Raw genomic sequence first — 23,241 nt, 5'->3', positions numbered from 1 at the left:
GCACCTGTGAATCATTGTTCCAAATGGAATTTAAAAAAAATAATCTTTTTATAACTCTCCATCTATATCTTCTTCAACCTCAATTCCAAACCTTCTCTATTCCCAATAGACATAGAACTCTCCTTCTGTCTTTTCTTTCATAACATGCCTATTTAATCCCCTAGTAACAACACAGACATACCTTTTCCTAGTGTCAGAATTGCTCTCTTTTCTCTCTAGCAGCCTATTTGCATGTCACGCCAACTTTTCCTCCCTCTTGAATGCTCCTTTTTCATTTTCTGTCAAATTTCATTACATAATCCTCTTCTTGGAGCAGCTTTCGCCCCCTTTTTCCTGGTCATTTCTATCACGCAATTCTGCTCGTTTTCTCCTCATATTATAGCTAAGGTAAGACTATGTCTCAATTTTTCTTTTCCTTTACTAGGCAATCCTTTCTTCTCCCTGGTTTCTTTGGTCAGAGTTTTTCATGAATCACACCAGCATCTGTCATTTGGATCCTGTTACTTCAAAGGCATAAGGAAGTAAATGTGGAGCAGCAATTACATCAGTCTTTATTGGCTGTGCTATATTTTTTATTTCTCCACTGCTGTCACATCCATCTTACTAGAAAAGAGATTGGGGGCTTAAAAACACATCACAAACAAAAAGCACCTACCTATAAGCTCTGCCTGATCAAACTGCCCCATAAACTCCAGAGTAGGTTCCTGTTTGCTGGCCTATTCATTTTTCCAACCACTATAGATTTAATTCAATATAGCCAAGTTGTGATTGCAGCAGCCAAGCAAGAAAGTACTAAGCAAGCACCAAAAGTGAGGCAGTAGCTGAAGATGGTGGCTTTATCAACTGCTGTAGATACCTCCAGAAGTGAAAATGCTAATTGCTCTGCCACTCTCTCAGGTAAATACATTTTTTTCCCTATGGTTTACTCTGAAGTTCTAATAGTCACCCTCAAGATGATTTGTACTAGCTTGGACACATGACAAATGATTTCAAATACTGGTGACACTTCTTATGAGTAATATCATATCATATCACCCCTGTAAATAGGTTCAACTGAGCATCTATAAACTGCTTGTTTGGTGCACAGTACACTCACCATGTCAGAGTAATGGCCCATGAATAGCACTCCAGAATCACTCTAAACATCTATACATGGCATTCACCTCCACAACCAGTTTAAGTCCCAGGTGACAGCTTTTATATCTTTTCCCAGAAAATGCACCTATGTTCCATGTCGACAAATTGCTTCTCTATGTTTCAGATAAAAAGCTTCATTTCTAAATGTTATTTTTACTGTTTTTCACATGCCCATGCTTTTCCCTCAGATCTATAGCTTAGAATCTCCTTGGTTACCCCCATCTAAAAAGGCTAATTAAGGTTGGCAGAGCAAGAAATTGGAGAGAGAAAACTGGAGAATGTGGATGAATATTAAACAAATATTAAATGTTCTCTTATAACTGGTAGCACATCTTTTACATAATTTAAGCTAAGTGATTAACATACATAAGGAATAACTAAGTCAGCAAAAAAATCTATATATTGCCAGGTATAATTAATTTGATAGCAAAGTGCTAATTACCTTTCTCGAACAAACTCTGCCATTTCTTTCTGCATCTGCTTCCCTTTAAGTTGCTTTTGAAGAAGAATTTCAAATCCTGATACCGTATTGTTCCCTTGTGAATCCTTCTTATCAGCCTGGAAGGAAAAGGAAGTTCAACGAAAAAATATGGGGATCAAAAATATACAGAAGCAGTTCTCAAAGGCAGTCTGAGCCCTCCATAGAGCAAGTGGCAACACAGAGCAACTATGTCAAAAAAACGTTTTGCAGCAAGCACCTCTTGTGATATAAGCTAACTGCAACATCTCAACCCCTCTCATGGGAACGTATCAACAATTTCTCTTTCCCCCTCCTTTTATTCCCAGATTATTGTTTATTTATTTTTTTTACAAAGTTTTACGGATATCTTAAACTAGCATAAGACTGCGCTGCGGCCGACACAGCATTCTTGCCTTCCCTTCTGCCCATGGCCTTTCATACCTGATAACTCCCATGGGCTGGCTCCAGCAAGCACGAGCCCTGAAAACTCAACCCTGCAAAAAAAAAAAAAATGGATCCTGGAGCTAACACAAGGGAGCTTACGGGAACACAGAGCTGGAGGAGAGGATGCTACAGCCCCGTCCAGGGGCAGCACAATTAGAAACGAGCTTCAGCAAATTGCAAAATTCTATCCTAACTGATCTGCACCCAAAGAAATACAACCTGACTGCAGAGCTTTACTGGGAAGCAGAATAAAACAGCAACTTGTTCAATAGCTTCCTTTACTGCAATTCATTCAGTGTTTCGCTATTTGTTCACTACATTTGTTCACTACCTTTTTTACCCCGTGCTCCAGTCGACTTCAGGACTGCTACAACAAGGAACAACAGCCACCTTTTCCTCTATCCATTCTTTTTTCTCTCTGCTTTTCATTAGATCACAACTCCACATCCCAACCACTTCCAGCACACATGTTCAGAGAAGGCTTCCCTAAGAAATACAGCTTTTGCTCCAACCTCTTGGGTGCTGTACACATACACACAGAGAAAATGCCACATTACTCAATGCATGACACTAAGATGTACGGCCACATGCATGCTAGGTGTTATGCAGCCAGGCATTACAGGACTGAGACAACTGGATGAGCAGATCAAAGATGATGACAGAGGCAGAATTACAAGGCTGAATGAAAAGGAAGTCCTGGAAGCAGAGCTATGGAAGGGTAAGAGATTGCAGAGCAAAAGCAACTTTCAGTCAATTTCCACTGAAAGCAGTACATAACCAAGCACAGATAAGAAGCCAAGCAGTGATTTCCTTTAGATGGAAGAGACCAAACATGGCAGTGTCTTCTAAAAGACATATATGCAAGAAATATGCCTACAAGCCATTTCTGTCTCTATGGCTTGCCTGGATTGTAAGACTGGAAGCAACTGAAGAAACTATCAACTTTGACATAGCAACATAATCACTTACAATTACATTAACAAAATCTTTTACAATTATGCTAGTGCATTTTTGTAAGTGGCTGCAACTCATCAGTGTCCTGTACAGACCTAAAACAAAAACACTGAGTACCTAAGAGTAGAAGAGTTGTTGAAGCTCTAAAAACAAAATATTTTTAAAAAGTGAAACTGTATTTTAAAAATTCAGTTAGCTGAGAACACGTTTGTAATTCATGGACTTTCCATTGCTCAGGTGGTATTTCCTCAAAAAGGTGAAGTTTTCTAGTGGAGGATTTTTCTTCTATCAACTCCATGCTTAAGGACAACTATACTACCACAAACGAAAGGTTAATTCAGGATCCTGCCTTTTGCAGTGGAGCTAAGAATAAGAGGGCATAAACAGCATAGACAACCACTGCAGATTCCTTGTGCTGGAGGCCGCAATGAACAAGCTGATTTAAGAGCTGACTTACTGAATTTAATGAGCCTCTCCTTCACAGCTCTCATGCTTAAAAAAAGAGAAAAAAGAAAAACTACTTATCATTTGGCCTCCTGTGCCACATTCTGTGGGAATGAGTTGTACAATTTGATGCATTCACGAAGTTCGTGACAAACTGCTTGTTTCAAATCTGATACCTCTAGTTTCATTGTACATCCCTAGTTCTTGCATTCTGAGGAACCTCTACTAAATATTCCCTGTTTCTCATCCATCTCTCTATCCCCTCTCTCTCCAATTGCACACACTTTTCAACTGAGAGACTGAGATACTTAGTTTTTCCCACATCCTTTCCATTTCGTGACCAAAGCTTCCAGCTGGACAAGCTCACTCTGCCTTTCTGGGCACTCTTCTAATAATTTTCCACATACTGAGAGTGGCTGACTGGTTTCTATGCAGTCTTCAGAGGGCTTCCTCATTCTCCCTCACACTGCCCTAACGCACCAAAGTTCAGCCCAAATTCTTAAGTGCCTTTTAATACAAGTCAAGCTATTTGTTCCACTTTTGCTGAAGCTCAAAAGCTGCAATATGGCATGTGGCTGTCTGCTTACCCAGAAATAATCACAGTAGCTCCATTCTGAGGGTTTCAGCAACTGCTGCTCTGGCATTACATCAGGGTGGGGGAAGGTCACACAGTTTATCTAAAAAAAAAGAAAAAAGACAGTTAGAAGGCAGTGAAATTTAACTGTTGAAGAGAAATATGCAAATAGAAGCTTATGTAAATACACTCCAATCTGAAAATCTATTCTGAATGCATGTCAGAAAAGAGAAGTTAGTTGTTGCATGGAAACAGAAGATAAGCATTCTCAGAAAGCCCCTCAGAGCAAGCTGTAGTGTCAGCTTCAAGAAAAACAACCTACCAGCTCCACATGAGGAGAATTTCCTTGGTTCTGAAAGCTACCATGCAAGGAGTCCTCCTAGATCCCTCAGAAATGTGTGACAGAAAAACAGGAACAAGAGAAACGAATCTTTTTAAAGAAACACTTTTACCACAAGCAGAAAACACTGAAGCCACTGAAACTGGAATATTTCATCAGAAAATCTTGATTACTTTTGCTTTCTACAGAATTACAGAAAAGATATTATTTCTTCAGTGCACAGCCCTTCATTCAGTCTCAAAGATCTTTTCAGATGAAGGTGATACTCCTGCAAAAAGGGATGGAAATGCTCTAACATCAGCTAAACTTCAGTTTGCAAAAACACACAGCACCTTGTGAGAACACAGTTATTAATCAAAGGCATAAAAAACATTCAAGATCTCACTAAGTTATCTCACTACAAAATGTATCCTGATAAAAGCAGAGGGTATATAAAGAGTGTCACAATCACTGCAGAATAACTCTAGACTTAAGCCCTTCAGGGGAAGCATCAGCAAGAGTCAGTGTGCAGTAAATAACGCTGTCCTAAAATCCCTGTTGAGCAGGCACATTAAAAGCAGTCCCTGTTACTGAGCCAATAGGTTCGTTAGGCATGATTGGTTCTTGTATACTAATCAAGGGATTAACAGAAATTAGGGATGGAAGAGACTCACACATGTAACTGTGCGCTTTATCTTTGCTTAATTGAATGTTCAAGGCAAATCCAAGAACAAAGTTGTGGACAGGGTTCCACAGACAGACCTCGGGCAGGACTGCTTACACGCAGTAAATCTGCCTTTAGGCTATTCAGAGAGGATCAAAAAGACACAGCAAACGCTGCAAAGTGCTGACCTGGTATAAACTAATAACGGCAGATCAATGCACTAGTTGATACAGCGCTCTTCCAACAACCCCGCTTTGGCTCCCTGTTGTTTGCCCATGCTGAAGTTTTGGTGACTGTCCTGTATGTAACAAAAGAGCTTTTGGGCAGACCTTTGTCCTGTTTCTCCTAAAGAAAATCATAGCTCCCACATGATCCTGTGGAAGAACCTATGCGGAATTATAAAACTTCAACTCAGTTCAGAGCCAAACATGCATGAGACAGTCGAAGGACTGCAAACTCTTCTGCTAACACTTCCTCACGCACTTCTTGTCCAGGCATTCAAGGTTTCCTATAGCATCATGGTGTGCATCAGTAAAGAGTCACACTCAGCTGGGCTTGCCCAGACTTGGGTGAAGAATTAGTTATCTTCATTACCTTAGGCTGACCTGTCACTATCACACTGTCAGGCACAAAGGCCATTTATGATGGAGGTTTTGCAGAAGCAGCCTTCCATCTCTGTCAACCTTTTACTCTCCGGCCTCTTCCTTGTCAGCTCAGTGATCTCAGGGCAGCACTGAAAGCCCATCTTTGCCCTGTTCTTCTGGTTAAGTGGGTTAGGTTCTCTTCCCTTGCAATTTGGGGACCACTAGACCTACAAACCTGCAAACAGAGTCTATCATCTTGAATAAGCACCCACAGAGGAGAAAACCTAGCAATATGGGCACCTAAACAGCTATGAGGGTGTGCTGCTTCTCTGTCCAGACACAGAAAGAACCCTTGTGTCAAGCCAAGCCCAGAGATGTACTTAATGAGAGGACAGCTTAGCCACAATAGCGGGAGACATTACTGCAACCATGGCAAGTGCTCAGGAACTTGACCACATGGTCCCAAAGGCTGTGGAGAGGCATAGGGCAAGCATGGACCAGAAACACACCACAACACGTGCCGTGGAGCTCACACACCTCATAACACTGTGTGATGACAAGCAAACGAAAACCACTTTGTCAACTCTGAAAAGCAGAAATGAGACAAATGTCCACCAAACAGTCCCCAGGCAGGTGTTCTTCCACTCTCTCTTGTGTCCTGTCCAAATGTAACCTGCAGTAGCATGGGATGCACACACACGCAGCTGTAAAAGCCTCATGTGATTTTGACTTTTCCAAAGATCAAGGACTTGGTTGGCCAGCTTTCTTTTCATGCACATCCAGAACAGGGAAAGGTTTCTTGAGCAGCTCTCAGGCACTAGGCAGGTAAAATATAAGGGGATGCAAAAAAAAAAAAAAAAGGTATTAAACACCCCATATAAAAAGCTTCACTCTTTTCACTCCCTACAGTGAGTTTTAGAACCGATCGACCTCAACTGTTTTAAAAATACCAGCTAGGAACTTCAAGCCAAATTGCTGCTTTCAGGGCACAGACAAGCAGACAGCTCCTGACAAGCTCTGATCCAGAACACAGAGCTGAAACAACACACAGTGACAACACACCTTACAGGTAAAAAAGGTTGCATTTTGTAACAGAAATTACCAGGACAAAAAGCAACACAGATTAAAGTAACCACATTCTGTCCATATCACAGTCCTCTTGTGCTCTTCTTCTTTTTTCCAAAATCAAAGATTTCTAGAAAGAACTCTTTGGTACTACCACGTCAGTCCCAGTATTGTTTTTTCCTTTCGATTGATGCTAAAGAGAGACAAAATATCCTTTTCAAACTGAAGTCCTGACCTTTACTAGTCACATCATTGAATAGTTTTATCAGCCCCATCTTCCACTTCCTTCTCTACTGACCTCTCATCTCACTAATTTCATACTTGATGGTGGATCAGGTTAAGTGCAAAAGTCAAATTCATCCAGCAAGACAACAGAAGTGCTAATATCTTTCAACAGTGGTGACTAAGGCCTGAAGGAAAATCATGAGGGAAGTGATTTTTGCAGCTATACTTGCTAGCAAGAAACCAAGCAAGTTAAAATACGTACCTTGACCTAATGACAGGGTAATAGAACTTTAAGAGAAAACAAGGCATTATGACTTGCATTATGTTAAGCAGATTCCCCTTGGACCAGCTCAGATGAAAATCAACCTCATTATGATTTAAAGCCTCACCAACCTGTTCTCTAATAAAAATAATTGTGTTGTCATCTTGCAACAACATAACCTCAGTTCAAAGACAGCTACAAGGAGTACTCCAAGCATATGCTAAACAAACTATCAAAAGGAAAGCAAACCCTATTTTCAGCTGTCTCTGAACTCTAATGACACCACAATATATTTGTTAGAGCCACTCGACTGCCAAGATCATAAAAATTCACACGGGCAAAGAAAACATTCTGCAAAAATATGGTGACGACAACACTGATGCTAAATAAATAAATAGATAAAATAGGCAAGCAACACTATTTGATGCATTTCTCTGTCTACCAAACTCAAAAAAATAGGTGAAAATACTTTTGCCTCTATACCAATTAACACCAAAAGCAACTCTTCACTTTGCAGATACATCAGTATACTGATACATCATGTGAGTGTATTGGTAGTGATAGTAAAACATGCTGTTTACTTCCTAGCTGTCTCTTGCTTATGTTTGAGTTATAAAAGGGTGACAAAAGAAGAAAATCTGTCCGAGCCATGTTTGGTTTAACTCTAGGCATTTGCTTTACAAACTCGACTGAGACCTGAAAACAAAATGTACAACAGGCCACTCCAGTACGTGTATTCTAATGTCACCTACCCAAATGGAGCTATGCTGGCAAAAACAAAAAAGGAAACAGAACAACCAAAGCTTTAAACTTTAACCAAAAAAAAAAAAAAAAACAGACATTCTCTATTTTGAAGGTTAGGTTTTCTTCCCCAGATTTTTTAGGAACCCAGTTTATTGACTTTATCTGTAGAGAGGTCCAGAGATTATTTGGTCAGTGCCCTAACACTAAAGCAACGAATTTTTGAAAGACTCGGCCTTATTACCAACTCCAGACTGGATGGAGAATGGAACTGAACTACTAGCAACCTCATGTTGTGGTAATTATAGATGCAGAGCACAGCCACATAAAATACGAAGCTATTACATGTAGGTTACCCTCCCTTCCCATTTGCAGCATGCATTCAGTTCTGTGTCCAACATAAGTAATATAAATGCTGGCATTTTCCATATCATGCTTTTCCTTGTTAAGGCACTCAAGTGTTTTTCAGAAAGAAACCCACACACAAGCAATTTATCATGCAGAAACACAACATTATCAGATACGCTTCAAATGAAACACAGGGCCTCACAAACGATGCACATGAATTATAAATGTGAACTCTGTTAACAAAATTGCAGCCTGAATCTTGCCCACCACAGAAAGATGCAATGGCTCACACAAACCTGTGGATGCTTCTCATGCCCATCTTGCGAGATATCTGCTGTTGAGCCTACAAGCTATGAGGGCTAACAAGGATCCTGATCCAGCGCCTGCAGCACAGAGGGAGGTAGACACAGGGCATGGAGCCTGGGGACAAGTATGTGCTTGAATCGGCTCAGGCGCTCGATGCCAACACTGTGAAAAAACACAGGCTGTTTCCCACTCTCCTGCTCCCACCTCCTGCCAGGTACAATGCTCAGAGGTCCTGTCCTCACCACCACCACCACTGTCTCAGTTCGAGGAAGAGATGTTCTCCCTCAGCACCATACAAAAAGCACCTGGACGTTTCCTTGTTTCTGAATGGTCATTTGCAAATGTTTTCATTTTTATTAACAAACTTACTCAAGAAAACAACTTTGTTTCTTACAGAAAGAAAATCATTTCCACTGTGTTGCTATAAATAACATCAAAAATCACCATGGGATCCCATTCCATAAATTAAACATGGAGCTAGAGGAAGCATAATTCCTGATCATCTTTCCTTTCTTTCTAGCCTTAGAGGAATAAGGAAGAGCACTGCAGCATGTTCAGAAACAGCAGATCCTAGTCTCTTCAGGACAGAGGCAGAAAAATGAATTGAATTCAATACCCAAGAGCTTGCTAAAAGGTCTTTGCCAGTAAAATCTCCCTCATCTACAGTGCAGGAGCTCTGGTTTATCCAAGTATCCTAATTAAAATTTGGGTGCATCACATGGGCAACGAGGTGACTCTTCAGGGATCAGACAGCGAACTATACAGGTTAAAACTAACAATATGCACCTCCAAACTCACTGAAAAATCAATGCAGACAACGGGCTTGCAATTCTGCTTCCTAAGTGAGCATCAGTAATTTGCACAAATTGCAGTTTCATAATAGTTCTGTGATATAAACCCAGCAGGGGGTTTTCTTTCCAAAGAAAGCAGGGAAATGAACAGCTTTGGAAACATCTGTTTACTGAACAGAAAACATCTTACGCTACTTGCTGGGTGCATATGGACAAGAAATACTCTAGCTTACAACTGTGTTCAGGATGGCCAAAAGCAAGAGCAATCCACGCTCCCCAGCTCTTCTTTGAACTTACAAATGCAGCTCCATTCCTAGGAAGGATGTAGCAAATTCTTACTGCTCTGCTGAATGCACCAAGACGAAGAGTGGCTAGACTGCAGCCTGTGCTTGTGGTGCCATTAAGAGTCTTCAGCAGTTTGGGCACCCCAGGATTGGTGTTTGCTGCATTTCAGCCCCACATGTCCATCACACAATTCTCCTTTGCAACAAGGGAAGCTACATCTTGACTGCTCAAAGACCCAAAAAGCCATTTAACCATAGCTAGGGACATGCCCGTCACTCTGTGAACCAGAATGGCCCAACATCAGCTCAAGCAACGCCTGAACAAATGTAATCTCCTACTGGAGGTAAAAGTTGCATTGCTTTGCTATTTACACTAGATATAAGAATACCATCTTTCATAATACTCTCTTGATGCAAGCAATGGCTTGGGGCAAACAACTGTTAAAATTAGCTTGTTTTTGTCTGTCTGATGCACCATATTTTAAAGCGTAGGACTTCTGCTACAGAAATGCACACGCGGCGATCCTTACATAACACAACACTTCCTTGATTTGCAGACACTACCAGATGGCACAGAGGCCAGCAGAAAAAAAACAGTATAAAACCACCCTCAGTGAACAACCTGAGTCCTCACCCCTAGAAATAGCAAGTTCTGCAGAAACATGCATGCCTCCGTGCTCCTACGGCATTCTGAAACACAGAACATCCCATCCAGAGGCCATGTCCAGCCCAAGAGGACCAGCCATTAAATCTGTGGTCTCCTCCTATTAAATCTGTGGTCTGCCCCTGTCTCTCAGATACCGATAGGGAGCAGGCTGAGAACCAGCCCAAAAATTTGGTTTTCCAGTCCCAGCTACCACGTCCCTGAAGATCCTCCAGCTGATTCCCCAGGACATTTGCAAATCTGTCAAAACCAATAGACTTAGAATTATTTCATAACTGTACCAAAATATCTCTATATATCTACAACACATTTTTCAATCCTAAAGACTGATTCTGATAACCAAGCATATTACTGAAGACATTTTACTTTTTTTCCAGAAAATGCTATCTACATGGCTTATGTTTCAGTCCCATCTGAGACTGGTATGCAAATTCCTTTTGAAACCCCACCTGCTGTCATCAAAAAATCAGGGAGTTACACACACTGACGGTTAAAGCAACAAGCTATACTCGAGAATGTAGACAAGACAATAACGTCCTTCTTGTAAAAACAGTCATACAATTAAGCAATAACGTACAACACTAAATTATTCTTTCTGTTGCCTTGGATTTTACACCCTTCCAGTGTTTGCAGGCTGTAATTATGTTTATTCGCTTTCCTTTATCACTGTTTATTCATTTATCTTCTTTATTACTTCCTTTTAAATAAACCATTCTATTTCCAGGCACTGTTATTAATCTCTTTTGATTTCCATCCAGTTTTTAAATATCTTGCCTGTACTGAGAAGTCCAGAATTGCAAACTGTGTTCCAGATGACGTCCCCAGTCATACTGATGACATTAATGTCTGTAAATGTGATAATGAAAACACCTTAATTGAACCAACTCTATTTAATTATTAAAAGTAAGTGCAAGATTAACTGCACACTGACACCTAAATTCTTTTTTCATCACAAATCTCACTTTTCATCACAAATCTCCAACTGGACTGAGAAAAACACTGTTTGACAAAAGGTATTTGAGAAAAATTTGAGTCTGGAAGGGCAATGAGTGTTTCCTTTAACTTTTGTTTCTTCAATTTTTTAATATTTCTTCAAGTATTCAGGGCATTTTGGAGCAAGGGCAAAGAGAAATTGGAGAACAGCTCAGTGGGTGCTCAGGACACCTGATCCGGAGCCAGCAGCTTTGCAGAAAGCACATTCCCACTTTCAGCTATTTCCTTACCTCCTGTTCATCCCAGAATCATAAGAAAGGGCATATTGGAACTATGTTTTGAAAATCCCTAAAGCCACAGATCCCAAAGCCTCTCTGGGACTCTTAGTGCTTAACCACAGCAAAATTACTCACGGTGAAGAATTTGTTCCTTCTGCCTAACTGGAACTTCCCGTCTTACGACACAACCGCTGCTCCTGTCATCTCACTGTGTCCCCCTGACCGGGCTCTGATTCTGGCCCCTTCTACTTGCCTGAAGGGCTAGAGACCCCTGTGCAGTTGGTCGTCTGCGGGCCGAGCTCCCTCAGCCTCCCCTCCCGCATCACTCGCATCAGCTCCTGCTCATGCTGGCAGCCTCCTCCAGTCTCTCTCCTTTGCATCACTGTCCCCCGTGTGCAGGCAACGCCAGACCGCACGCAGCCCTCCAGATGCGGCTGCACAGGCGCCAAGTGCAGCCTCCCCTGTCTCGATGGCAGCGTCCGCTCCTGCTGATGCGGCCGGGGATGCCATCGGGGCCCCCCACCTCATCCCCACGCAGGGCCGGGTGGCTGTCGCCGGCTCCCCACCGAGGAGCTCCCCACCAGCTCCTCCGTGCCCCAAGGGCTCTGCCGTGCCCGCCGCCCCGCCAGGACTCACCGTGAGGCTGCTCTCCTTGCTCTGCCTCCGCAGGGCAGCCGGGGACCCGGGGCTCTGTGGAGACACGCGGGGCGCATCGTCAAGGGCGCTCTCGGAGCCCAGCATGGCGGGGACTGCGGGGCTGCCGCTACGCCGCCCCCATAGCCCGGCACCGCGGCGGATGCCCCCCCAGACCCCGCTAAACCCAATGGCGACCGGACCGGGCCGAGCCGGGCGGCGGAGGCTGCTGCGAGGACGCGGAGCGACGGCCGCGTCCCGCCCGCCTCCCGCGCCAGCCCCCGGGGCGGTGCCGGGGGCGCCGCGCTCCGCCCCGCCGCGGGGACAGGCCCCGCCGCCAACCCGGGGTCCCCGGGGCTGGAACCGGCCCCTCTCGGGCCGTGCTCCCCACACGGAGGACGGGAAGCCGAGGGGGATGCGACCCGGCGGGCCGGGCACTCGCAGGCCCCAGCGTGTGGGTGCACGGGGCGCTGCCAGCACCGTCCCCAAGAGTCACTGACCTCCTCTGCCCTCCACCGCTATCACCTCCCACCCCACACACCTTGTCCCTGTGCTCAGGGGGTCAACCTCCACACTGGGAAGCGTTGGGAAGTGTGTGGACGAGCCCAGCGCGACCGTGCTGGCACGGATGGGAACTGAGCCAGTACTGGCCTGTGCTGACGGAACCCCTGAGATGCAGAACAGCAGGATTTCCTTGCGAATTCCAACCTGAATGTCCCCACAGCCACAACAGCAAAGTGACCAGGGTTAAAGGGAGTCAGGTCCCATACTGGCGTGTCACTGGCCGGCAGCACAGCCACTCTGCGGCTCTGTTCGTGGAAGTTGTGACAACCTGAGCAGGCAGCGCTGAGCTGCTCTCTAGGAAGCAGCAAACAAGGCCTGGCGCCGTGCCCAGCACCGTGCAGCTCTGCTTTGTTCACAGATGTGGCTTTTCCCCCCTTGACCTGCTTCCAAGAAATGTGGCTGTGCATGCCCAAAGGATGTAGCCAGCATTTGTTTGCACGATGGCTGCTCCCCAGGTCTGAGAATGATCATGGAGAGCACCTGTAAGTTACACTCTGGCAGCACAGATAAGGCAGTTGAGGCAAAAGAACTTGGGATGGACCGTGGCTGAGTGAGAAGAGGCTGACTGACCAAGCTGTGCGAGGCCATACACAGAACAGCTCTGGAAAAAACACCACGTTGAAATCAAGAGTATATGGCCAGGGGTTTTCCTTCTTAAGGACTCTTCCGCAAAAGCATTCACAGCTCCCAGGAAAAAGAGACTCCCAAATGGGTGTGAACACAAGTCACTGTTAGAGTTAATAGCATCAGCAACTAGTAATAGACCTAGTTATAGTTCAAAGCAGGAACGAAGCCAGGGATTTAATTTGGAAACCCCCATATGGAAGGAGTAATGGAAAGAAAGTGCCAAGGGGACTGTTGAAGCACCTTGAATGAGGGAAATTATGAAAGGGATTTTTGTCAGTCTGATGTGGTTGAGTGAACTAAGCAAACCAGTGCAGGAAAATGGACTCCTACTGTATCTCTGAGGTGAATTTGACCAAAACTGCAGTTGTAAATTTGAATTAGTCTCAATGCCATAAAAATGGAAAGTGCCAAGTGTTGTTACCAGAATAGCTCTGGGGGGAATTCAGTAATTGTGACTGGCATGCCAAGCCAACTGCAAAAATATTATAAAACAGATACATTAAGAAACAAGCTATCTTGCACAAAGGTTAACACTGCTTTTTTTAGACACAACATGCAAATTAATTCAAGTTCTTTAAGGGAGTCACAGCAAACATGTAGATTGAAGTGACATGGTAATACACTATACTTCAGTTTCTAAAAAGCTTTTTGACCTAGTTCAGCTGCCCACATGCAGTCTACAGTGGACTGTGTGAACTACTCGGAAGAAAAAAATAGTGCAGAAGAATGAAGTGCCTGGAAATCAGTGGGAAACTAGTCCCAGCAGCTATTCAATGATTGCTGCTCTGGCAAGCGGTGGGGCAAAAAAGATTTTTAAGGGAGAGCTGGAAGAGGGCACCATGTTGCACTGGGAGACCGGTATGGAAGAGTCTTAAAGGGACATGAGTTGGGGCAAGAAAAAGTACAGGGATATTTACTGAAAAGTTGGACAAACAGGCTGGGGAAATCAGTTGTCAAATGAAGTAAGAGTCAGTGATTTGGAAGATAGCCAAGGATGATGAAGTGGGTGAGGCACAGGCTGCCTAAGGCAGAGCAAGGGGGCCAATAAAAGGATGCACAGAAAATACATGAAGTAATTGATAAAAAACTTCAGAAAAGTTCTTTGTGAATACTGTCTTTGGGAGAAAAAAATTCGAGTGGAAAGAAAATATAAATGTGATGCAGATGGAAGCTGATGTTCAGGTCTAGAGAGGGGACTGACCACGAGGCTGGCCAGGGGGGCAGGCCTGACCTAGAGACAGGTTTGAGTGTCCAGAAACTTTGTGGGGTTATTTCTAGTAACTGAAATGGAAGCGGACTGGTTTAACACAGGCCAGTTATATGCATCCTGCAGGTGCCACTGGACCATCACCCATTGCAAAAGATTGAGGAGTCTCATTATTTCTTCTCTCTTCTCTCTCACTTTGTCTTTACAGCTTTCCAGAAAATATCTTATTCTCTACAGAGATGACGTGATTGAAATCCTAGCTCTGTATCACAGAAATTGTAATGAACATTAGGGATTTAGTGTATGATCATCTTTGCAGTAATGTCCTGCAATTGAATGACAAAATATGACAAAAATCTCAAAAACATGTACTTTTGTACTGGTTTACCAGTTGGACACAACTAACTTTTTCTAAGTGCAATGAATCTGATGGATCTGGTAGTTTCTAAAATAAAATGCATCTTGACCTTCTGCTCTGGGAAGATTCCTAAACTATTTAAAAAGACATATTTTTTTATACTATTGTTTGGATTGTTCCCCAGAACTTACCTGTGTTTCCCCAGTGTTTCTTCGGAGGCTCATATGACTGGAATCCAGCTGATGTACTGGGGTCCCAGAGACATGGTAGCCATTCACTGTAAGGACATGTAGAGAGTTAGCAGGCTTCTGGTAGGTACCAAATACATAAATTTGCCTTCTAAAAACTGAGCACGTAATTGAATGGAGAGGTATTAGGGTACTTTTTTTTGAGATCCCACTTTCCTTGCTTCCAATCTATGAAATGTATGAATCCTTCTCCCCATCCCAACAGATTTTTAGTTGAATCTCCTATTTGATGTGTTAGCAGCAACCCAGCAAGAACCCAGAAATGTACACTGCTGAAACGTAACCCATGTCCCATTCTCCCCTCTGCATCCTGAAGCAGACTGTTGTCAGGAGCTACGACAAGAATTAAACAGCTAGAAAAGCCAAGAAAATAAAGTCATAAAACTCAAAATAGTTGCCATAGCCCTGTTTGGTAAAATGAAGTGTTTGAAGACATGAATATCTCTCCATATATTAAAACAAAACAAAACAAAAAAAAAAAAACAAAAAAAACACCCTAGAGGAGATTGACTCTTTATGTCAAGAAAACAAGCCTTGTAAGAAGTTTATGGTTCAGAAAGAGAACCAATCATGTACACAGCTATAAGGTACTTTCTTTTTGGAATATACCGAGTAAAGAATGATGCACAAAGTGAGGTTAGTAAAAGATAATGGACTATGTTACAAATCTTTTGGTCACATCAAAATGCACAGCCTCCAAGAGTACTTCCCACCCAGCTCTGTCAGCAAAGACATGTATCAGTGCTAAAAATTTCTGTCAAAAAAAAAAAAATCTAGGCCTCATTATTTACAGCAATAGCCTTTAAGCTTATCACCTGTTATCGCTGTTCTATGTCTTTCTGTAATATCTAAAAGTGTTCAATATGGCAAATTGTCTTACTTGAATCCCAACAATTTTAGCGCGGGTCAGAGGTGAAGCGGGCAGCCCTGTAACTACCATGTGCTAAAGCACTTTCCTTTGCATATGTGAGCTATGGAAAAAGGATACAGCCAGTCCACATTCCTCTCTGCTTGCTGTTTCTCCTACCCAATCTGAAAGACGCACCAGGAAACCAACCTCATCTTTTGCTCCCTTGGCTGGTTGGCCACACACTCCACAGGTGCCCTTCATCAGCTCTCATCAGACCAGACAACAGACCAGATGTATCAGCAGGGAAACAATAGGCAAGATATATCAGGAAGGAAAGTCCTGGTGTTGCTGCACTCACAGGACCATGTACCTTAAATACAAATCCCACAAAGCCAGAGCATTTTCCTTTGCACTGCTGACTGGCAGAGAAGTAGGTTTACCCAACGCAGTGATCAGATGCAGGAAGCAAACAGTACCTGCAGGGCTCTTCTGTGTCCCAGGGCTCTTTGGAGTCCCAGGCACACTGCTTGGCCTCTCCCAGGTTGTCTCTGTCAAAGGAAAACAACAGTTAATTGTACTCAAGGCCTTATGCACACCTCAGGGCTACGCACCTGTAACACTCAGGTTATGATCCTGAATGTTCTCTTGACTCTAGGTTCTCACCTAGTAAGGCACCTCCTCGCCTTGCCCATATCCTCCCACATCTTCCTGTGTCTTCTTCCAAGCCACCTGGAACTCATCCCTTGCCCACTCCCCCTCCCTTCCCAGCCAGCACAGGATCACTCACCTATCTCTGCTCTGCCTGCAAATTCCATAGATTTGGAGTTGCATCACTGGTTCTTCCAGTTCAGGTGTGCCCCAAGGCCTTGCCTGGCGAAAAGCCAAGCAGTACAGCTGTATGCAGAGATGACTCTGAACTGCTGCCATGATCCGTGCAGCAGCACTTCCAGGTGTAGCTAAATCAGCCTCAGCCTGGCCAGTCACTGCTCATGCAGAGAAATGTCCTGCCCTGCCAGCCCCAGTCACCGTTCTTATTGTGCGCACAAGGATAGTGGGTGTTGGTAGTGCTTTTACCCCTGCCCTCCGTCCAAAAGACTAATTCAATAAATCCTGCAAGCTGGGTAAGTTCAATAAGTTCTGTAAGTTTTGGATGTTGAATTTCTGTGAAGTAGGACATCGGAATGGGACAGCAGAGACTTTAGCATGGAAGAGGACTTTTCCTCCTAAAACTTCCTAAAAATTACAATGGCAGAATTTGGATGCACAAGGATTGCCTTAGGTTCCTCACTTCAGGAAAAAGTATGGAATTTGGGACCACAAACAAGGGAAGGTGCCATGGCACAACATTGTGATGGGTTCAAGACACACTACCCCTGTTCTCTGCTTCTCCCTTTCTCCAACCTCAGCACCCGGTTAGCTGCAAAGAAAAATATTTTGTTTGAGCTTTTTTTTTTTTTCCTTTTTGCAAGGGTAAAGCCTGGAAGACTAGAAGCTTTGATGAATCAAGAGGAGACCTAAAATCAAGAGGAGGCTTTTTGTGAATTGGGTTGTAAGTTAATAAATTCCATGAAACAAGATGAGAATATGTTTGAAATAAACATAAGATAAAACAACTGATAAGCATTGTCTTTTATGTGGCAGCTTGTCTTGGCTTAAAATATATGTGTGCATCATTAAATAAAGATAAAATTCTGATTTCTCTTTCGCATTCCCTGATGGCCCTCAGTCGTTCTAGCTCCTCCTTTAGCTCCGCCACCAGGCTGAGCAGGTCATCCACCTGCTCACACCTGAGGCAGGCTGTGCTTTCGCCACTCCCCGGTAACGTGGAGAGGCCCAGGCATTCCCCGCAGCCAGAAACCTGGACCGCTGCATGTTTCTGTGGCGGTTCAGTCTGGGTCGCCACAGTCTTCCTGGCGGAAGCTCTCTGCCGAGTGGAGACCATGATTCTATGATTCTATGATTCTATGAATGTTTTAAGCCTCGTTTGTTTTGAATGCTGAGAGAAAAAAAAAAGAGTCATTTTGTCCACAGAGTAATAAACTAATTATTTGATCAGCCAAAGCAGAGATGGAAACTAACCTTAAGCAAGACTATACTGCTGTAAGGCCATCTACTGGAACCAACTAAATTTAACAAGATAATATCACAAAATTACAAAGCAGCTTAGTCACGATTAGGAACAAATGTCTGAGGGGAAAATGATTGTTTACTACAACTGTACAAAAAAGTTTGATGAGAGATAGCATTGTATTGGATATAGCCACTTGTATTTGAGTATAAAATGCAGCTTTTTATACTCATGCTTGAAAAAAATCTCTATGTGTGTGTGTATATATACACACTATTTTTACCATGGTGATAAAACAATGATCGTTGCTATTAGGAACAGATTAAATATCATTTAAGATTCTACATCTCATCCAATTTTACAGATGGGATGTGAGCTGCAAGCTAAAAACTGTCGCAGACTGTAAATTAGTACTGACAAAGTCCTGTCCTCCTTTATCGGCCCTGTATTAATTATTCTATTTAGCCAATGAATGGAAGAAATAATTAGTGGCTTCCTTGTCATCCTCTGGACTGTGAAGGAGAACTATGAATAGAAAGAACTAGAGTTCTAAGAACCAAGCTTAGGAGACGTTTGCAAATTAGTTACTAAACAGCAAGGCAGGAGAAAGGCAGTTGTTCAATTCGAAACAATGCAATGAGAGGAAAAAGAGCCTCAAGAGCCAAGATCTACATGCCAACAAAACGAGAGGGGGTTTTCACAGATGTGGTTAAACATTTCCTCCCAAAGGAAAGAGGAAACCTGTAGTGTTCAGGGGGAGAAAGTTCACTGTGCATCTGTTTGGCAGAATAGGAAATGAAATGATGTGTCAGGCCTTCACAGAGCAACACTTTCTGGGCCTTCATGTTACCTAAGAAAGACGGTTTCTGAAGAGGTCTCAGCGTAGATTATTTTAGTGATCAAAGTGTAGCACTTGATGAAGGCATTTTCTGTCACCACTTGCATGAGTGCAGTAGCACTGTTCTGAGGGTCCAAAACAGCTGCTTTAGAGTTTGAAACTATAGCATCAACCAAATATCAGAGATTTAAGGTCTAGCATAATCCCTCCTGAGTACATTTATATTGCCTTCTGGAATGAAACTAGTATGTCTGCATCGTGTCATGTTTAGCACTGTGCTACGAGCTACCTGCCCCACTATTTCATTGCTCAAACTATGAGAATGGAAAGGCAAGATAGGAGCACTCCAGGTTTGTTTCTTCCCCTTTCTCCCAATCTTAAGGATCTGTTGCAATCACAAGGTGTCACTTAGATTCTAGTGCTAGCTCATATTTTAAAAATAGGTTCAAATTTCTTTGTTTTTGTTTGGTTGGTTTTTGTTTGTTTTTATTTTGCAGTAATGTGTCATGCTGAGCTCCAAATCCCATTCCTGGATATGGAGAAGCGACACAGGCTGCACAGATCACTGTGACACGAATGAAGAACAGCAACCAAAATTCTCTCCTGTCCCTTCTGAATGCCACAGAGGAGATCCTATGAGCTCCTCTGGACTGTATCTGATAACATGCAGAATTAGAAGCGTATTTGCAATAACATAGAGCATGCCCCACAGCTGCACCCATCTGCTTCAGATTCCCTGTGCTCTTGCCAGTGTCATGTAGAAATTGTTCATATCTCATCTACCCAACCAGAAACAAAGTGCTGTCAGCGTTCCCTCTCACCTTCACTCCCCTTTTTTTGCTAAGATATGCCCCACATTTGTAATGAATGGGCTTCATGGCACTTCATACCTTGAGATTGTGGGTGGGAGAAAACAGCCCTAAGGAAAGGCAGAAGGACTGTGTGGGTATGTAGATGCAAGGAGGGGGAAATTATAACAGCAATCACGTGCAACACGCTAGGATTAGATTAAAACATTCATGACCGTAGAAACAGAAGAATTGGGTGAATCAGAGTAAAATGAAAATTATTTTACTCCTATTCCATTGGGGAAATATAGCAGGGGGAGATCTTGTTTATTTTGAACTAGGAGCTCTAACCTGAGTCAGTTCATCATGGAACTGACTCCAGCTCAGCAAGAGCCAATCTGGCTCCCCACTTTTGACCTCTTGACGACCACAGAATATAAGGAGTCATCTGACTCAGCACAGCAGCTGTTTCTTCCTTTTGCCCCAAAGAGTGAGCCTTTACTAAACTCGTTATGGTCCTGGTCACATCAGCCCAGTGAGTGCATGCCTGTGCAGCAGCATCTCAAGTGTAAGATCCCAATTGCAGCACTGTCTTCTACACAGTTTCCTCTCACTGGGTTGTGAGGTAACTCTCCACCATCTCAAAGCTCTGACCTTTCCTTCCATACTAAGTAAAGAAGATAAGAAAAGGAGGCAGAAGTGACAGATGCCAATCTCTCTGCTCCTGCATGAAAGGTGTTTCAGTCTCATGAGTGCTGATAGCGGAACACCACATAGTGTATGAGCTAGATCAGCAGGAGCGGCAGGGTCAGAACTAAAATCCAGCTCCATCCCAGAGGCAGATCAAAAAAAGAAGAAACTGAGGCTCAAATAAAACTTTTATTCACAGGGCCTAAACGCTGACACGAACTATCCAAGAGCTCTTGGGATCCTCTGTCCATGTCTTGAGGGCAGCATGCCTGTCACAACAACACAAGGAAAACTGCTCCTGACAATAGTTCTTGTTTTACCTTTCAGATTATCTTTCAAAATTACCACTGGGACCTGTATCATACACCTGTTTTTGCAAACATCAGGCAAGACAAAACTGGGCTTTCACTGCAGGCTTGGCGCTGACAGTAGCACCATTTCTAGCATGTTTTGACACATGCACTTTATTTTTCTAGGTTTTAGGCCACTTTATCAGGGCACATTACTATGGTGTTCTGCCTCCGCTAAGGCATTCTGTATCAGAGGGAAACTGTCACTAAAAGTTTTACCCATAAGGAAAAGGACATGAAATAAAAATGCCTTGACAACTTTTAGATTTCTATGTAGATAACTTACTATCTCATCTGCAATTTGTAGGTTTCGTTGGAGTAGGTGTTGACTGTAGTTGGTGAAATATGAAAGAAAACCTCAACCCACAGACTAAAGTCTTTCAAACTCCCTAACAAACCTACCTTTCTTTCCCTACCTTAATCAGAGAGATGCAAAATATTAAGCAAAGAAAGTACGATAGTAGTCATAATTAGATTGCTTTCACCCACTAATTTCTTACTTTGGATTTAGCAACTAGCACTTCAGAAGGAATAAGGACTCTCTGTAAGTGATAAACATTCTCACATATAAAACATCCCCTTTCAGCTCACTAATTTACAAAGTTGCATGAATGATTATCTTTCAAGAAATATCACCCCTTGATCCATGGCATCTGGCTTCTTTGGGCTCTGGTCTAATGTGCACATCCCAGCTTTCACTGACACTACAAAATATGTTGTGCAGGAACTCCAAGAGCTAGATCCTAGGCTAGTTAAATTACCAGGTCATCTCCTTCAAGTGAATGGTGCATGCTGTGCTTTCATCTTAGATTGAGGTTGCTTTGTCACCACAATAAGGATAAAATAAGTCTTGTTTATTCTCTCAAAATACAGAATTTAAGATTGGTAAATGTTAGAGGTAAAACTGCAAAATGATAAACTGTTTTAGTAACAGCCTTAGTGCTACCCGTAGTCAGGTTCTTTCCAAGATGCTTGGGCTCTCAGGATACATCTAGCACGCATTCCCTTTGGAGAACTGACCACATTCTGTATTTACCAGGCTGTCTTTCCCTCTCACAACAGTGTCAATGAAAATGCAAATACCACTTTGTGATTGCAGGGCAGAAAATTCTTAGTTATCCTCCAATTACCAGTGAAATGTGGAATTATTAAAATTGCTTTCATGTTTTTTATTAAGGCCTAGCTTACGATGGTACAATAGAGAAGTTTTCTTCATACCTAATTCTTGTTAATTTAATCCTTTTTACATATTTATAATACTTCAGAATTACGTATCTTGGGAAAGAATAGTCCTGCTTGTGACATACTAATGTTACAGTGCTCTCATTTCTGACATTCCATAGAAAATAAGCATGACCCATAAACTGAATGAATATTTCAGAATGGAGGAGCTCAAAACAAGCAATGTTTCTTTTAGTTTCTATGGGTTTTCTCTAACCTGGGCAAGTTTCCTCATGACAAAGGATGAAAGGAAGATGACCACAACCACTGTTATTATCTCTTATCTGTGGGTATTATACCAAGAAATTATTCATTATGACAGCTTGTGGATAGGGTCCAAGAAGAAGGAAAAACAGTACAGTTTCCAGATGTGGATTTCAGTGGGGCTTAGCAATGTCAGCACTTAACCATTCAAACTAAGATGCTTTATGCAGGTAAAGATCTGGCACTTTGGGAAAATGGCTTGCAAGACAACGATGCCACCACAGTGAATGTTCTTGACTTATTGGAATACTTGACTATGGGATTTTAGCACCTGAGGATACAGTCCAGTGCTATTTATGCATCATTGCCCAAAACTGAGATCTGAAACAGAATCTTAAAATCTTCAAGTCCATTCTCCAGACCTCTGTGTTTTAGGTGGCATTTTTAGCAATGATGTTTGTAATGATGAGAATATATGGACCCTAGTTAGGATTAAGACAATGTGAAAACAGAATTCCTTTTACAGAGCAAGCTATTAAGTAAATGGAAGGACATAATGCGACAGACAAGAAAAGCCTGGAAACAAGGGCGCACCAGGTAAGCCTAATTGCAGTCCAGAATATAAGGTGGTAGAAAGCCATGCTCACATCTGTGTCATAAGAACATAAGTCATCTCTTATGTGATAGACAGGGTAGCTGGAGTGCTATTGTTTGACTAATGCAAGAAATATCACAGCTGTGGCACATCAGATAAGTCCTTCGGCACCACCAAATATTTTCCAACTGAATCTACCACCCACACAGTTGTAAACCACTCCCAAAGACACTGAGCAACTACTTGATTTAACCACATAGAAGCTGCGCATTTGCGGCACATTTGAACTTGACATGGTACTAAAATCCCAGGGCTCCCCATTCATAAAAACACCAAGGCCACCACTGCCATTCGGATAGGAAGCTTTTCCACTTTGTCTCGCTGCTCATGTTACATGCAGTCTCATATTCTTCTCTGACAGCACCATTCAGTCACCGGTTTGCACCAACCTCGTATGCAAAAAGAAAATTAAACTGATATCAAAGCAGAGGAGCTGCTCACGCTAGTTTTCTCAAAAACAGAT

At 42.8% G+C, this 23,241-nt stretch overlaps 1 protein-coding gene across 2 annotated transcripts in view; it reads right to left on the bottom strand.

Moving 5' to 3' along the window:
- The window catches only part of GAS7 (growth arrest specific 7), an 83,540-nt gene that overhangs the window by 16,022 nt on the left and 44,277 nt on the right, over positions 1 to 23,241 (bottom strand). For both annotated transcript variants that reach the window (XM_088535984.1, XM_088535985.1), the window contains exons 3-7: positions 16,441 to 16,512; positions 15,058 to 15,143; positions 12,114 to 12,167; positions 4,027 to 4,116; positions 1,580 to 1,695 (exon numbers count right to left, since the gene is read on the bottom strand). In XM_088535984.1, coding sequence (XP_088392110.1) covers positions 1,580 to 1,695; positions 4,027 to 4,116; positions 12,114 to 12,167; positions 15,058 to 15,143; positions 16,441 to 16,512 — 418 coding nt within the window. The remainder of the gene's footprint in view (positions 1 to 1,579; positions 1,696 to 4,026; positions 4,117 to 12,113; positions 12,168 to 15,057; positions 15,144 to 16,440; positions 16,513 to 23,241) is intronic.

Source organism: Tinamus guttatus, unplaced genomic scaffold (assembly GCF_059628265.1).
Source record: "Tinamus guttatus ecotype Peru unplaced genomic scaffold, ASM5962826v1 Tinamus_guttatus_pri_ptg000649l, whole genome shotgun sequence".
Classification (NCBI taxonomy): Eukaryota; Metazoa; Chordata; class Aves; order Tinamiformes; family Tinamidae; genus Tinamus; species Tinamus guttatus.
The sequence above is the reverse complement of the archived record's forward strand: the minus strand, read 5'-3'. Positions and strand labels throughout refer to the sequence as shown.